At 33.7% G+C, this 17545-nt stretch overlaps 1 protein-coding gene across 1 annotated transcript in view; it reads right to left on the bottom strand.

Moving 5' to 3' along the window:
* LOC100375757 (mediator of RNA polymerase II transcription subunit 17-like) overlaps window positions 1–17545 on the bottom strand; it is a 120177-nt gene that overhangs the window by 63204 nt on the left and 39428 nt on the right. The window contains exon 8 of the mRNA XM_085507745.1: window positions 11237–11442. Coding sequence (XP_085363871.1) covers window positions 11237–11442 — 206 coding nt within the window. The remainder of the gene's footprint in view (window positions 1–11236; window positions 11443–17545) is intronic.

The following is a 17545-nucleotide window of genomic DNA, read 5'->3' as shown; positions in this document are numbered from 1 at the left end:
ACATTATATATAGTCATTAATCTTGATTCAGTGGGACTTGCTGAAATGTAACATGAGACGTGAAATTTTCAACAATTCACACACACAACATTATATATAGTCATTAATCTTGATTCAGTGGGACTCACTGAAATGTAACATGAGACGTGTAGTTTTCAACAATTCACACACACAACATTATATATAGTCATTAATCTTGATTCAGTGGGACTCACTGAAATGTAACATGAGACGTGTAGTTTTCAACAATTCACACACACAACAACATTATATATAGTCATTAATCTTGATTCAGTGGGACTTGCTGAAATGTAACATGAGACGTGTAGTTTTCAACAATTCACACACACAACAACATTATATATAGCCATTAATCTTGATTCAGTGGGACTTGCTGAAATGTAACATGAGACGAGTAGTTTTCAACAATTCACACACACAACAACATTATATATAGTCATTAATCTTGATTCAGTGGGACTTGCTGAAATGTAACATGAGACGTGTAGTTTTCAACAATTCACACACACAACAACATTATATATAGTCATTAATCTTGATTCAGTGGCACTCACTGAAATGTAACATGAGACGTGTAGTTTTCAACAATTCACACACACAACAACATTATATATAGTCATTAATCTTGATTCAGTGGGACTTGCTGAAATGTAACATGAGACGTGTAGTTTTCAACAATTCACACACACAACAACATTATATATAGTCATTAATCTTGATTCAGTGGGACTCACTGAAATGTAACATGAGACGTGTAGTTTTCAACAATTCACACACACAACATTATATATAGTCATTAATCTTGATTCAGTGGGACTTGCTGAAATGTAACATGAGACGTGTAGTTTTCAACAATTCACACACACAACAACATTATATATAGTCATTAATCTTGATTCAGTGGGACTCACTGAAATGTAATATGAGATGTGTAGTTTTCAACAATTCACACACACAACAACATTATATATAGTCATTAATCTTGATTCAGTGGGACTTGCTGAAATGTAACATGAGACGTGTAGTTTTCAACAATTCACACACACAACAACATTATATATAGTCATTAATCTTGATTCAGTGGCATTCACTGAAATGTAACATGAGACGTGTAGTTTTCAACAATTCACACACACAACAACATTATATATAGTCATTAATCTTGATTCAGTGGCACTCACTGAAATGTAACATGAGACGTGTAGTTTTCAACAATCCACACACACAACAACATTATATATAGTCATTAATCTTGATTCAGTGGGACTTGCTGAAATGTAACATGAGACGTGTAGTTTTCAACAATTCACACACACAACAACATTATATATAGTCATTAATCTTGATTCAGTGGGACTTGCTGAAATGTAACATGAGACGTGTAATTTTCAACAATTCACACACACAACAACATTATATATAGTCATTAATCTTGATTCAGTGGGACTTGCTGAAATGTAACATGAGACGTGTAGTTTTCAACAATTCACACACACAACAACATTATATATAGTCATTAATCTTGATTCAGTGGCACTCACTGAAATGTAACATGAGACGTGTAGTTTTCAACAATTCACACACACAACAACATTATATATAGTCATTAATCTTGATTCAGTGGGACTCACTGAAATGTAACATGAGACGTGTAGTTTTCAACAATTCACACACACAACAACATTATATATAGTCATTAATCTTGATTCAGTGGCACTCACTGAAATGTAACATGAGACGTGTAGTTTTCAACAATTCACACACACAACAACATTATATATAGTCATTAATCTTGATTCAGTGGGACTCACTGAAATGTAACATGAGACGTGTAGTTTTCAACAATTCACACACACAACAACATTATATATAGTCATTAATCTTGATTCAGTGGGACTTGCTGAAATGTAACATGAGACGTGTAGTTTTCAACAATTCACACACACAACAACATTATATATAGTCATTAATCTTGATTCAGTGGGACTCACTGAAATGTAACATGAGACGTGTAGTTTTCAACAATTCACACACACAACAACATTATATATAGTCATTAATCTTGATTCAGTGGCACTCACTGAAATGTAACATGAGACGTGTAGTTTTCAACAATTCACACACACAACATTATATATAGTCATTAATCTTGATTCAGTGGGACTTGCTGAAATGTAACATGAGACGTGAAATTTTCAACAATTCACACACACAACATTATATATAGTCATTAATCTTGATTTAGTGGGACTCACTGAAATGTAACATGAGACGTGTAGTTTTCAACAATTCACACACACAACAACATTATATATAGTCATTAATCTTGATTCAGTGGGACTCACTGAAATGTAACATGAGACGTGTAGTTTTCAACAATTCACACACACAACATTATATATAGTCATTAATCTTGATTCAGTGGGACTCACTGAAATGTAACATGAGATGTGTAGTTTTCAACAATTCACACACACAACAACATTATATAAGGTCATTAATCTTGATTCAGTGGGACTTGCTGAAATGTAACATGAGACGTGTAGTTTTCAACAATTGACACACACAACAACATTATATACAGTCATTAATCTTGATTCAGTGGGACTTGCTGAAATGTAACATGAGACGTGTAGTTTTCAACAATTCACACACACAACAACATTATATATAGTCATTAATCTTGATTCAGTGGGACTTGCTGAAATGTAACATGAGACGTGTAGTTTTCAACAATTCACACACACAACAACATTATATATAGTCATTAATCTTGATTCAGTGGCACTCACTGAAATGTAACATGAGACGTGTAGTTTTCAACAATTCACACACACAACAACATTATATATAGTCATTAATCTTGATTCAGTGGCACTCACTGAAATGTGAAATGTAACATGAGACGTGTAGTTTTCAACAATTCACACACACAACAACATTATATATAGTCATTAATCTTGATTCAGTGGGACTTGCTGAAATGTAACATGAGACGTGTAGTTTTCAACAATTCACACACACAACAACATTATATATAGTCATTAATCTTGATTCAGTGGGACTCACTGAAATGTAACATGAGACGTGTAGTTTTCAACAATTCACACACACAACATTATATATAGTCATTAATCTTGATTCAGTGGGACTTGCTGAAATGTAACATGAGACGTGTAGTTTTCAACAATTCACACACACAACAACATTATATATAGTCATTAATCTTGATTCAGTGGCACTCACTGAAATGTAATATGAGACGTGTAGTTTTCAACAATTCACACACACAACAACATTATATATAGTCATTAATCTTGATTCAGTGGCACTCACTGAAATGTAACATGAGACGTGTAATTTTCAACAATCCACACACACAACAACATTATATATAGTCATTAATCTTGATTCAGTGGGACTTGCTGAAATGTAACATGAGACGTGTAGTTTTCAACAATTCACACACACAACAACATTATATATAGTCATTAATCTTGATTCAGTGGCACTCACTGAAATGTAACATGAGACGTGTAGTTTTTCAACAATCCACACACACAACAACATTATATATAGTCATTAATCTTGATTCAGTGGGACTTGCTGAAATGTAACATGAGACGTGTAGTTTTCAACAATTCACACACACAACAACATTATATATAGTCATTAATCTTGATTCAGTGGCACTCACTGAAATGTAACATGAGACGTGTAGTTTTCAACAATCCACACACACAACAACATTATATATAGTCATTAATCTTGATTCAGTGGGACTTGCTGAAATGTAACATGAGACGTGTAGTTTTCAACAATTCACACACACAACAACATTATATATAGTCATTAATCTTGATTCAGTGGGACTTGCTGAAATGTAACATGAGACGTGTAGTTTTCAACAATTCACACACACAACAACATTATATACATGTATAGTCATTAATCTTGATTCAGTGGGACTCACTGAAATGTAACATGAGACGTGTAGTTTTCAACAATTCACACACACAACAACATTATATATAGTCATTAATCTTGATTCAGTGGGACTCACTGAAATGTAACATGAGACGTGTAGTTTTCAACAATTCACACACACAACAACATTATATATAGTCATTAATCTTGATTCAGTGGCACTCACTGAAATGTAACATGAGACGTGTAGTTTTCAACAATTCACACACACAACAACATTATATATAGTCATTAATCTTGATTCAGTGGGACTCACTGAAATGTAACATGAGACGTGTAGTTTTCAACAATTCACACACACAACAACATTATATATAGTCATTAATCTTGATTCAGTGGGACTTGCTGAAATGTAACATGAGACGTGTAGTTTTCAACAATTCACACACACAACAACATTATATATAGTCATTAATCTTGATTCAGTGGGACTTGCTGAAATGTAACATGAGACGTGTAGTTTTCAACAATTCACACACACAACAACATTATATATAGTCATTAATCTTGATTCAGTGGGACTCACTGAAATGTAACATGAGACGTGTAGTTTTCAACAATTCACACACACAACATTATATATAGTCATTAATCTTGATTCAGTGGGACTTGCTGAAATGTAACATGAGACGTGTAGTTTTCAACAATTCACACACACAACAACATTATATATAGTCATTAATCTTGATTCAGTGGCACTCACTGAAATGTAATATGAGACGTGTAGTTTTCAACAATTCACACACACAACAACATTATATATAGTCATTAATCTTGATTCAGTGGCACTCACTGAAATGTAACATGAGACGTGTAATTTTCAACAATCCACACACACAACAACATTATATATAGTCATTAATCTTGATTCAGTGGGACTTGCTGAAATGTAACATGAGACGTGTAGTTTTCAACAATTCACACACACAACAACATTATATATAGTCATTAATCTTGATTCAGTGGCACTCACTGAAATGTAACATGAGACGTGTAGTTTTTCAACAATCCACACACACAACAACATTATATATAGTCATTAATCTTGATTCAGTGGGACTTGCTGAAATGTAACATGAGACGTGTAGTTTTCAACAATTCACACACACAACAACATTATATATAGTCATTAATCTTGATTCAGTGGCACTCACTGAAATGTAACATGAGACGTGTAGTTTTCAACAATCCACACACACAACAACATTATATATAGTCATTAATCTTGATTCAGTGGGACTTGCTGAAATGTAACATGAGACGTGTAGTTTTCAACAATTCACACACACAACAACATTATATATAGTCATTAATCTTGATTCAGTGGGACTTGCTGAAATGTAACATGAGACGTGTAGTTTTCAACAATTCACACACACAACAACATTATATACATGTATAGTCATTAATCTTGATTCAGTGGGACTCACTGAAATGTAACATGAGACGTGTAGTTTTCAACAATTCACACACACAACAACATTATATATAGTCATTAATCTTGATTCAGTGGGACTCACTGAAATGTAACATGAGACGTGTAGTTTTCAACAATTCACACACACAACAACATTATATATAGTCATTAATCTTGATTCAGTGGCACTCACTGAAATGTAACATGAGACGTGTAGTTTTCAACAATTCACACACACAACAACATTATATATAGTCATTAATCTTGATTCAGTGGGACTCACTGAAATGTAACATGAGACGTGTAGTTTTCAACAATTCACACACACAACAACATTATATATAGTCATTAATCTTGATTCAGTGGGACTTGCTGAAATGTAACATGAGACGTGTAGTTTTCAACAATTCACACACACAACAACATTATATATAGTCATTAATCTTGATTCAGTGGGACTCACTGAAATGTAACATGAGACGTGTAGTTTTCAACAATTCACACACACAACAACATTATATATAGTCATTAATCTTGATTCAGTGGCACTCACTGAAATGTAACATGAGATGTGTAGTTTTCAACAATCCACACACACAACAACATTATATATAGTCATTAATCTTGATTCAGTGGGACTTGCTGAAATGTAACATGAGACGTGTAGTTTTCAACAATTCACACACACAACAACATTATATATAGTCATTAATCTTGATTCAGTGGGACTTGCTGAAATGTAACATGAGACGTGTAGTTTTCAACAATTCACACACACAACAACATTATATACATGTATAGCCATTAATCTTGATTCAGTGGGACTCACTGAAATGTAACATGAGACGTGTAGTTTTCAACAATTCACACACACAACAACATTATATATAGTCATTAATCTTGATTCAGTGGGACTCACTGAAATGTAACATGAGACGTGTAGTTTTCAACAATTCACACACACAACAACATTATATATAGTCATTAATCTTGATTCAGTGGCACTCACTGAAATGTAACATGAGACGTGTAGTTTTCAACAATTCACACACACAACAACATTATATATAGTCATTAATCTTGATTCAGTGGGACTCACTGAAATGTAACATGAGACGTGTAGTTTTCAACAATTCACACACACAACAACATTATATATAGTCATTAATCTTGATTCAGTGGGACTTGCTGAAATGCAACATGAGACGTGTAGTTTTCAACAATTCACACACACAACAACATTATATATAGTCATTAATCTTGATTCAGTGGGACTTGCTGAAATGTAACATGAGACGTGTAGTTTTCAACAATTCACACACACAACAACATTATATACATGTATAGTCATTAATCTTGATTCAGTGGGACTCACTGAAATGTAACATGAGACGTGTAGTTTTCAACAATTCACACACACAACAACATTATATATAGTCATTAATCTTGATTCAGTGGGACTCACTGAAATGTAACATGAGACGTGTAGTTTTCAACAATTCACACACACAACAACATTATATATAGTCATTAATCTTGATTCAGTGGCACTCACTGAAATGTAACATGAGACGTGTAGTTTTCAACAATTCACACACACAACAACATTATATATAGTCATTAATCTTGATTCAGTGGGACTCACTGAAATGTAACATGAGACGTGTAGTTTTCAACAATTCACACACACAACAACATTATATATAGTCATTAATCTTGATTCAGTGGGACTTGCTGAAATGTAACATGAGACGTGTAGTTTTCAACAATTCACACACACAACAACATTATATATAGTCATTAATCTTGATTCAGTGGGACTCACTGAAATGTAACATGAGACGTGTAGTTTTCAACAATTCACACACACAACAACATTATATATAGTCATTAATCTTGATTCAGTGGCACTCACTGAAATGTAACATGAGATGTGTAGTTTTCAACAATCCACACACACAACAACATTATATATAGTCATTAATCTTGATTCAGTGGGACTTGCTGAAATGTAACATGAGACGTGTAGTTTTCAACAATTCACACACACAACAACATTATATATAGTCATTAATCTTGATTCAGTGGGACTTGCTGAAATGTAACATGAGACGTGTAGTTTTCAACAATTCACACACACAACAACATTATATACATGTATAGCCATTAATCTTGATTCAGTGGGACTCACTGAAATGTAACATGAGACGTGTAGTTTTCAACAATTCACACACACAACAACATTATATATAGTCATTAATCTTGATTCAGTGGGACTCACTGAAATGTAACATGAGACGTGTAGTTTTCAACAATTCACACACACAACAACATTATATATAGTCATTAATCTTGATTCAGTGGCACTCACTGAAATGTAACATGAGACGTGTAGTTTTCAACAATTCACACACACAACAACATTATATATAGTCATTAATCTTGATTCAGTGGGACTCACTGAAATGTAACATGAGACGTGTAGTTTTCAACAATTCACACACACAACAACATTATATATAGTCATTAATCTTGATTCAGTGGGACTTGCTGAAATGTAACATGAGACGTGTAGTTTTCAACAATTCACACACACAACAACATTATATATAGTCATTAATCTTGATTCAGTGGGACTTGCTGAAATGTAACATGAGACGTGTAGTTTTCAACAATTCACACACACAACAACATTATATATGGTCATTAATCTTGATTCAGTGGCACTCACTGAAATGTAACATGAGACGTGTAGTTTTCAACAATTCACACACACAACATTATATATAGTCATTAATCTTGATTCAGTGGGACTTGCTGAAATGTAACATGAGACATGTAATTTTCAACAATTCACACACACAACATTATATATAGTCATTAATCTTGATTCAGTGGGACTTGCTGAAATGTAACATGAGACGTGTAGTTTTCAACAATTCACACACACAACAACATTATATATAGTCATTAATCTTGATTCAGTGGGAGTCACTGAAATGTAACATGAGACGTGTAGTTTTCAACAATTCACACACACAACAACATTATATATAGTCATTAATCTTGATTCAGTGCGACTCACTGAAATGTAACATGAGACGTGTAGTTGTCAACAATTCACACACACAACAACATTATATATAGTCATTAATCTTGATTCAGTGGGACTTGCTGAAATGTAACATGAGACGTGTAGTTTTCAACAATTCACACACACAACAACATTATATATAGTCATTAATCTTGATTCAGTGGGACTCACTGATATGTAACATGAGACGTGTAGTTTTCAACAATTCACACACACAACAACATTATATATAGTCATTAATCTTGATTCAGTGGGACTTGCTGAAATGTAACATGAGACGTGTAGTTTTCAACAATTCACACACACAACATTATATATAGTCATTAATCTTGATTCAGTGGGACTCACTGAAATGTAACATGAGACGTGTAGTTTTCAACAATTCACACACACAACAACATTATATATAGTCATTAATCTTGATTCAGTGGGACTTGCTGAAATGTAACATGAGACATGTAATTTTCAACAATTCACACACACAACATTATATATAGTTCATTAATCTTGATTCAGTGGGACTTGCTGAAATGTAACATGAGACGTGTAGTTTTCAACAATTCACACACACAACAACATTATATATAGTCATTAATCTTGATTCAGTGGGAGTCACTGAAATATAACATGAGACGTGTAGTTTTCAACAATTCACACACACAACAACATTATATATAGTCATTAATCTTGATTCAGTGGGACTCACTGAAATGTAACATGAGACGTGTAGTTGTCAACAATTCACACACACAACAACATTATATATAGTCATTAATCTTGATTCAGTGGGACTTGCTGAAATGTAACATGAGACGTGTAGTTTTCAACAATTCACACACACAACAACATTATATATAGTCATTAATCTTGATTCAGTGGGACTCACTGATATGTAACATGAGACGTGTAGTTTTCAACAATTCACACACACAACAACATTATATATAGTCATTAATCTTGATTCAGTGGGACTTGCTGAAATGTAACATGAGACGTGTAGTTTTCAACAATTCACACACACAACATTATATATAGTCATTAATCTTGATTCAGTGGGACTCACTGAAATGTAACATGAGACGTGTAGTTTTCAACAATTCACACACACAACAACATTATATATAGTCATTAATCTTGATTCAGTGGGACTTGCTGAAATGTAACATGAGACGTGTAGTTTTCAACAATTCACACACACAACAACATTATATATAGTCATTAATCTTGATTCAGTGGGACTCACTGAAATGTAACATGAGACGTGTAGTTTTCAACAATTCACACACAAACAACATTATATATAGTCATTAATCTTGATTCAGTGGGACTTGCTGAAATGTAACATGAGACATGTAATTTTCAACAATTCACACACACAACATTATATATAGTCATTAATTTTGATTCAGTGTGACTTGCTGAAATGTAACATGAGACGTGTAGTTTTCAACAATTCACACACACAACAACATTATATATAGTCATTAATCTTGATTCAGTGGGACTTGCTGAAACTTCAAAAATAAAAAAAAAACTTCAAACAAGCAGCCTGTCGGCTGAGATAGCTCCGCTGTTAGCAATGAACATTTCAATTAAAAAACTGAAGACATCATTAGAAAATGAACAATATGAATAGTATCAAAGCAATCGGACTTACAGTTTTTAACAAGAAGTCGAAAATATCACTTTTTACCAAAAATTACAAAAATATTCACCAAAATTAGAGAGTTGAAGATATCATCACAAAATGAACAAATCTGCGAGAGGTCCACATGTAGTACCTATATATGTAATATCAAAGCAATCGAACTTGCGTTTTTTAACAAGAAGTCGAAAATATCACTTTTTACCAAAAATGACAAAAATATTCACCAAAATTAGCGAATTGAAGATATCATCACGAAATGAACAAATCTGAGAGAGGTCCACATGTAGTACCTATATATGTAGTATCAAAGCAATTGGACTTGCGGTTTTTAACAAGAAGTCGAAAATATCACTTTTTACCAAAAATGACAAAAATATTCACCAAAATTAGAGAATTAAAGATATCATTACAAAATGAACAAATCTGAGAGAGGTCCACATGTAGTACCTATATATGTAATATCAAAGCAATTGCACTTGCGGTTTTTAACAAGAAGTCGAAAATATCACTTTTTACCAAAAATGACAAAAATATTCACCAAAATTAGAAAATTAAAGATATCAACATGAAATGAACAAACCTAAGAGAGGTCTACCCAAGGTACATATACACCAAGTATCAAAGCATTCAGGCTTGTAGTTTTCAAGAAGAAGTCGAAAAAGTAAAACATTGACACGGACAACGACGACGGACAATCACTCATATGATAAGCTCCGCTCGACAAAGTCGACAGCGGAGCTAAAAATAGGTAAAAATATTATACCAGTTGCACAACCTCACCAAAGCACATATTCTGTTGGCATCAGCTTTTTTCATTGACTTTTCTTTAAAACAAAATAATAACATGATTGTTGAAATAGTTGTAATATTTGTTATTATTCATTAATAGTTCAACCTTTCTATCTAAACTGCAAGGTTTCATGCTTGTCCTATTCTCGTCTCTCATGTACAAACTAAATTCATCATTACTGATAGTATTCAAGAAGAATAATTCTGGTGTTTATAACCTCAAAAGAGTATTTTTTTGTTACAAAATCTCACAAACTATTACATGGATGTCAAAACTTACCTATGTTGGTGTTCAGCCAGTTCTTTTTTACTAGTAGCATGTGGACCAGCGAGACGTCTTCGTTTGCTGACATTGATAGGTGCTGTCACTGGGTGAGGGGTACAAGGGTTCAAATTACTTTGGTGTAATTCTCGCAATAACTGGTGCAAGGAATGTTCTAATACAGCGCTATTTGGTGGAATGGATTTTATCGGACTATCTTGCTGCTGCGTAGTAAACAAAAGAAAAAATTGAAATTCTGTTTTGTTGGTGACTCACATAACACATTAAATAATTTGGTGGGACGGTTGTATTATATATATATATATATATATATATATATATATCTCAGTGTCATCTTGTATCTAATCGTCAAACAAGTACTTGTCATTATTAAGAGATATTGCTCTGGAACAGCATTAATTAAAACAAAATGGCCACTGGTCGCCCATTTTGAATACATCTGTAAATCTACAACATAATGTATAATGAACATATAAAATTTTGCCATGGCAGAGAAATGGCACTAGAACTGCATTCATTAAAACAAAATGGCCAATGAAGTCGGCCATTTTAACTCTGATCTGGAAATCATTTGATTTGATCATTTTCATCATCATGGAATGTGATTTGCATACTGAAATCTAGTAGCCATCTTCAGCATCATGGAATGTGATTTGCATACTGAAATCTACTAGCCATCTTCAGCATCATGAAATGTGATTTGCATACTGAAATCTAGTAGCCATCTTCATCATCATGGAATGTGATTTGCATACTGAAATCTAGTAGCCATCTTCATCATCATGGAATGTGATTTGCATACTGAAATCTAGTAGCCATCTTAATCATCATGGAATGTGATTTGCATACTGAAATCTAGTAGCCATCTTCATCATCATGGAATGTGATTTACATACTGAAATCTAGTAGCCATCTTTATCATCATGGAATGTGATTTGCATACTGAAATCTAGTCGTCATCTTCATCTTCATGAAATGTGATTTGCATACTGAAATCTAGTAGCCATCTTCATCATCATGGAATGTGATTTGCAAACTGAAATCTAGTAGCCATCTTCATCATCATGGAATGTGATTTGCATACTGAAATCCAGTAGCCATCTTCATCATCATGAAATGTGATTTGCATACTGAAATCTAGTAGCCATCTTCATCATCATGGAATGTGATTTGCATACTGAAATCTAGTAGCCATCTTCATCATCATGGAATGTGATTTGCATACTGAAATCTAGTAGCCATATTTATCATCATGAAATGTGATTTGCATACTGAAATCTAGTAGCCATCTTCATCATCATGGAATGTGATTTGCATACTGAAATCTAGTAGCCATCATCATCACCATGGAATGTGATTTGCATACTGAAATCTAGTAGCCATCTTCATCACCATGGAATGTGATTTGCATACTGAAATCTAGTAGCCATCTTCATCATCATGGAATGTGATTTGCTTACTGAAATCTAGTAGCCATCTTCATCACCATGGAATGTGATTTGCATACTGAAATCTAGTAGCCATCTTTATCATCATGAAATGTGATTTGCATACTGAAATCTAGTAGCCATCTTTATCATCATGGAATGTGATTTGCATACTGAAATCTAGTAGCCATCTTAATCATCATGAAATGTGATTTGCATACTGAAATCTAGTAGCCATCTTCATCATCATGAAATGTGATTTGCATACTGAAATCTAGTAGCCATCTTCATCATCATGAAATGTGATTTGCATACTGAAATCTAGTAGCCATCTTCATCATCATGGAATGTGATTTACATACTGAAATCTAGTAGCCATCTTCATCAACATGGAATGTGATTTGCATACTGAAATCTAGTAGCCATCTTCATCATCATGAAATGTGATGTGCATACTGAAATCTAGTAGCCATCTTCATCATCATGAAATGTGATTTACATACTGAAATCTAGTAGTCATCTTCATCATCATGGAATGTGATTTGCATACTGAAATCTAGTAGCCATCTTCATCATCATGAAATGTGATTTGCATACTGAAATCTACTAGCCATCTTCATCATCATGAAATGTGATTTGCATACTGAAATCTAGTAGCCATCTTCATCATCATGAAATGTGATTTGCATACTGAAATCTAGTAGCCATCTTCATCATCATGGAATGTGATTTACATACTGAAATCTAGTCACCATCTTCATCATCATGAAATGTGATTTGCATACTGAAATCTAGTAGCCATTTCATCATCATGAAATGTGATTTGCATACTGACATCCAGTAGCCATCTTCGTCATCATGGAATGTGATTTGCATACTGAAATCTAGTAGCCATCTTCATCATCATCGAATGTGATTTGCATACTGAAATCTAGTAGCCATCTTCATCATCATGGAATGTGATTTGCATACTGAAATCTAGTAGCCATCTTCATCATCATGGAATGTGATTTGCATACTGAAATCTAGTAGCCATCTTCATCATGAAATGTGATTTGCATACTGAAATCTAGTAGCCATCTTCATCATCATGAAATGTGATTTGCATACTGAAATCTAGTAGCCATCTTAATCATCATGAAATGTGATTTGCATACTGAAATCTAGTAGCCATCTTCATCATCATGAAATGTGATTTGCATACTGAAATCTAGTAGCTATCTTCATCATCATGGAATGTGATTTGCATACTGAAATCTAGTAGCCATCTTCATCATCATGGAATGTGATTTACATACTGAAATCTAGTAGCCATCTTCATCAACATGGAATGTGATTTGCATACTGAAATCTAGTAGCCATCTTCATCATCATGAAATGTGATTTGCATACTGAAATCTAGTAGCCATCTTCATCATCATGAAATGTGATTTGCATACTGAAATCTAGTAGTCATCTTCATCATCATGGAATGTGATTTGCATACTGAAATCTAGTAGCCATCTTCATCATCATGAAATGTGATTTGCATACTGAAATCTACTAGCCAACTTCATCATCATGAAATGTGATTTGCATACTGAAATCTAGTAGCCATCTTCATCATCATGAAATGTGATTTGCATACTGAAATCTAGTAGCCATCTTCATCATCATGGAATGTGATTTACATACTGAAATCTAGTCGCCATCTTCATCATCATGAAATGTGATTTGCATACTGAAATCTAGTAGCCATCTTCATCATCATGAAATGTGATTTGCATACTGACATCTAGTAGCCATCTTCATCATCATGGAATGTGATTTGCATACTGAAATCTAGTAGCCATCTTCATCATCATGAAATGTGATTTGCATACTGAAATCTAGTAGCCATCTTCATCATCATGGAATGTGATTTGCATACTGAAATCTAGTAGCCATCTTCATCATCATGGAATGTGATTTGCATACTGAAATCTAGTAGCCATCTTTATCATCATGGAATGTGATTTGCATACTGAAATCTAGTAGCCATCTTCATCATCATGGAATGTGATTTGTATACTGAAATCTAGGAGCCATCTTCATCATCATGGAATGTGATTTGCATACTGAAATCTAGTCGCCATCTTAATCATCATGGAATGTGATTTGCATACTGAAATCTAGTAGCCATCTTTATCATCATGGAATGTGATTTGCATACTGAAATCTAGTAGCCATCTTAATCATCATGAAATGTGATTTGCATACTGAAATCTAGTAGCCATCTTAATCATCATGAAATGTGATTTGCATACTGAAATCTAGTAGCCATCTTCATCATCATGAAATGTGATTTGCATACTGAAATCTAGTAGCCATCTTCATCATCATGGAATGTGATTTACATACTGAAATCTAGTAGCCATCTTCATCAACATGGAATGTGATTTGCATACTGAAATCTAGTAGCCATCTTCATCATCATGAAATGTGATGTGCATACTGGAATCTAGTAGCCATCTTCATCATCATGAAATGTGATTTGCATACTGAAATCTAGTAGTCATCTTCATCACCATGGAATGTGATTTGCATACTGAAATCTAGTAGCCATCTTCATCATCATGAAATGTGATTTGCATACTGAAATCTACTAGCCATCTTCATCATCATGAAATGTGATTTGCATACTGAAATCTAGTAGCCATCTTCATCATCATGGAATGTGATTTACATACTGAAATCTAGTCACCATCTTCATCATCATGAAATGTGATTTGTATACTGAAATCTAGTAGCCATTTCATCATCATGAAATGTGATTTGCATACTGACATCCAGTAGCCATCTTCGTCATCATGGAAAGTGATTTGCATACTGAAATCTAGTAGCCATCTTCATCATCATGAAATGTGATTTGCATACTGAAATCTAGTAGCCATCTTCATCATCATCGAATGTGATTTGCATACTGAAATCTAGTAGCCATCTTCATCATCATGGAATGTGATTTGCATACTGAAATCTAGTAGCCATCTTCATCATCATGGAATGTGATTTGCATACTGAAATCTAGTAGCCATCTTCATCATGAAATGTGATTTGCATACTGAAATCTAGTAGCCATCTTCATCATCATGAAATGTGATTTGCATACTGAAATCTAGTAGCCATCTTAATCATCATGAAATGTGATTTGCATACTGAAATCTAGTAGCCATCTTCATCATCATAAAATGTGATTTGCATACTGAAATCTAGTAGCTATCTTCATCATCATGGAATGTGATTTGCATACTGAAATCTAGTAGCCATCTTCATCATCATGGAATGTGATTTGCATACTGAAATCTAGTAGCCATTTTCATCACCATGGAATGTGATTTGCATACTGAAATCTAGTAGCCATCTTCATCATCGCGGAATGTGATTTGCATACTGAAATCAAGTAGCCATCTTCATCATCATGAAATGTGATTTGCATACTGAAATCTAGTAGCCATCTTCATCACCATGGAATGTGATTTGCATACTGAAATCTAGTAGCCATCTTCATCATCATGGAATGTGATTTACATACTGAAATCTAGTAGCCATCTTCATCAACATGGAATGTGATTTGCATACTGAAATCTAGTAGCCATCTTCATCATCATGAAATGTGATTTGCATACTGAAATCTAGTAGCCATCTTCATCATCATGAAATGTGATTTGCATACTGAAATCTAGTAGTCATCTTCATCATCATGGAATGTGATTTGCATACTGAAATCTAGTAGCCATCTTCATCATCATGAAATGTGATTTGCATACTGAAATCTACTAGCCATCTTCATCATCATGAAATGTGATTTGCATACTGAAATCTAGTAGCCATCTTCATCATCATGAAATGTGATTTGCATACTGAAATCTAGTAGCCATCTTCATCATCATGGAATGTGATTTACATACTGAAATCTAGTCGCCATCTTCATCATCATGAAATGTGATTTGCATACTGAAATCTAGTAGCCATCTTCATCATCATGAAATGTGATTTGCATACTGAAATCTAGTAGCCATCTTCATCATCATGGAATGTGATTTACATACTGAAATCTAGTCGCCATCTTCATCATCATGAAATGTGATTTGCATACTGAAATCTACTAGCCATCTTCATCATCATGAAATGTGATTTGCATACTGAAATCTAGTAGCCATCTTCATCATCATGAAATGTGATTTGCATACTGAAATCTAGTAGCCATCTTCATCATCATGGAATGTGATTTACATACTGAAATCTAGTCACCATCTTCATCATCATGAAATGTGATTTGCATACTGAAGTCTAGTAGCCATTTCATCATCATGAAATGTGATTTGCATACTGACATCCAGTAGCCATCTTCGTCATCATGGAAAGTGATTTGCATACTGAAATCTAGTAGCCATCTTCATCATCATGAAATGTGATTTGCATACTGAAATCTAGTAGCCATCTTCATCATCATCGAATGTGATTTGCATACTGAAATCTAGTAGCCATCTTCATCATCATGGAATGTGATTTGCATACTGAAATCTAGTAGCCATCTTCATCATCATGGAATGTGATTTGCATACTGAAATCTAGTAGCCATCTTCATCATGAAATGTGATTTGCATACTGAAATCAAGTAGCCATCTTCATCATCATGAAATGTGATTTGCATACTGAAATCTAGTAGCCATCTTAATCATCATGAAATGTGATTTGCATACTGAAATCTAGTAGCCATCTTCATCATCATAAAATGTGATTTGCATACTGAAATCTAGTAGCTATCTTCATCATCATGGAATGTGATTTGCATACTGAAATCTAGTAGCCATCTTCATCATCATGGAATGTGATTTGCATACTGAAATCTAGTAGCCAT

The sequence above is a fragment of the Saccoglossus kowalevskii genome, chromosome 2 (assembly GCF_978046115.1).
Source record: "Saccoglossus kowalevskii chromosome 2, keSacKowa6.1, whole genome shotgun sequence".
NCBI lineage: Eukaryota > Metazoa > Hemichordata > Enteropneusta > Harrimaniidae > Saccoglossus > Saccoglossus kowalevskii.
This window is presented reverse-complemented; position numbering and strand designations above follow the sequence as displayed.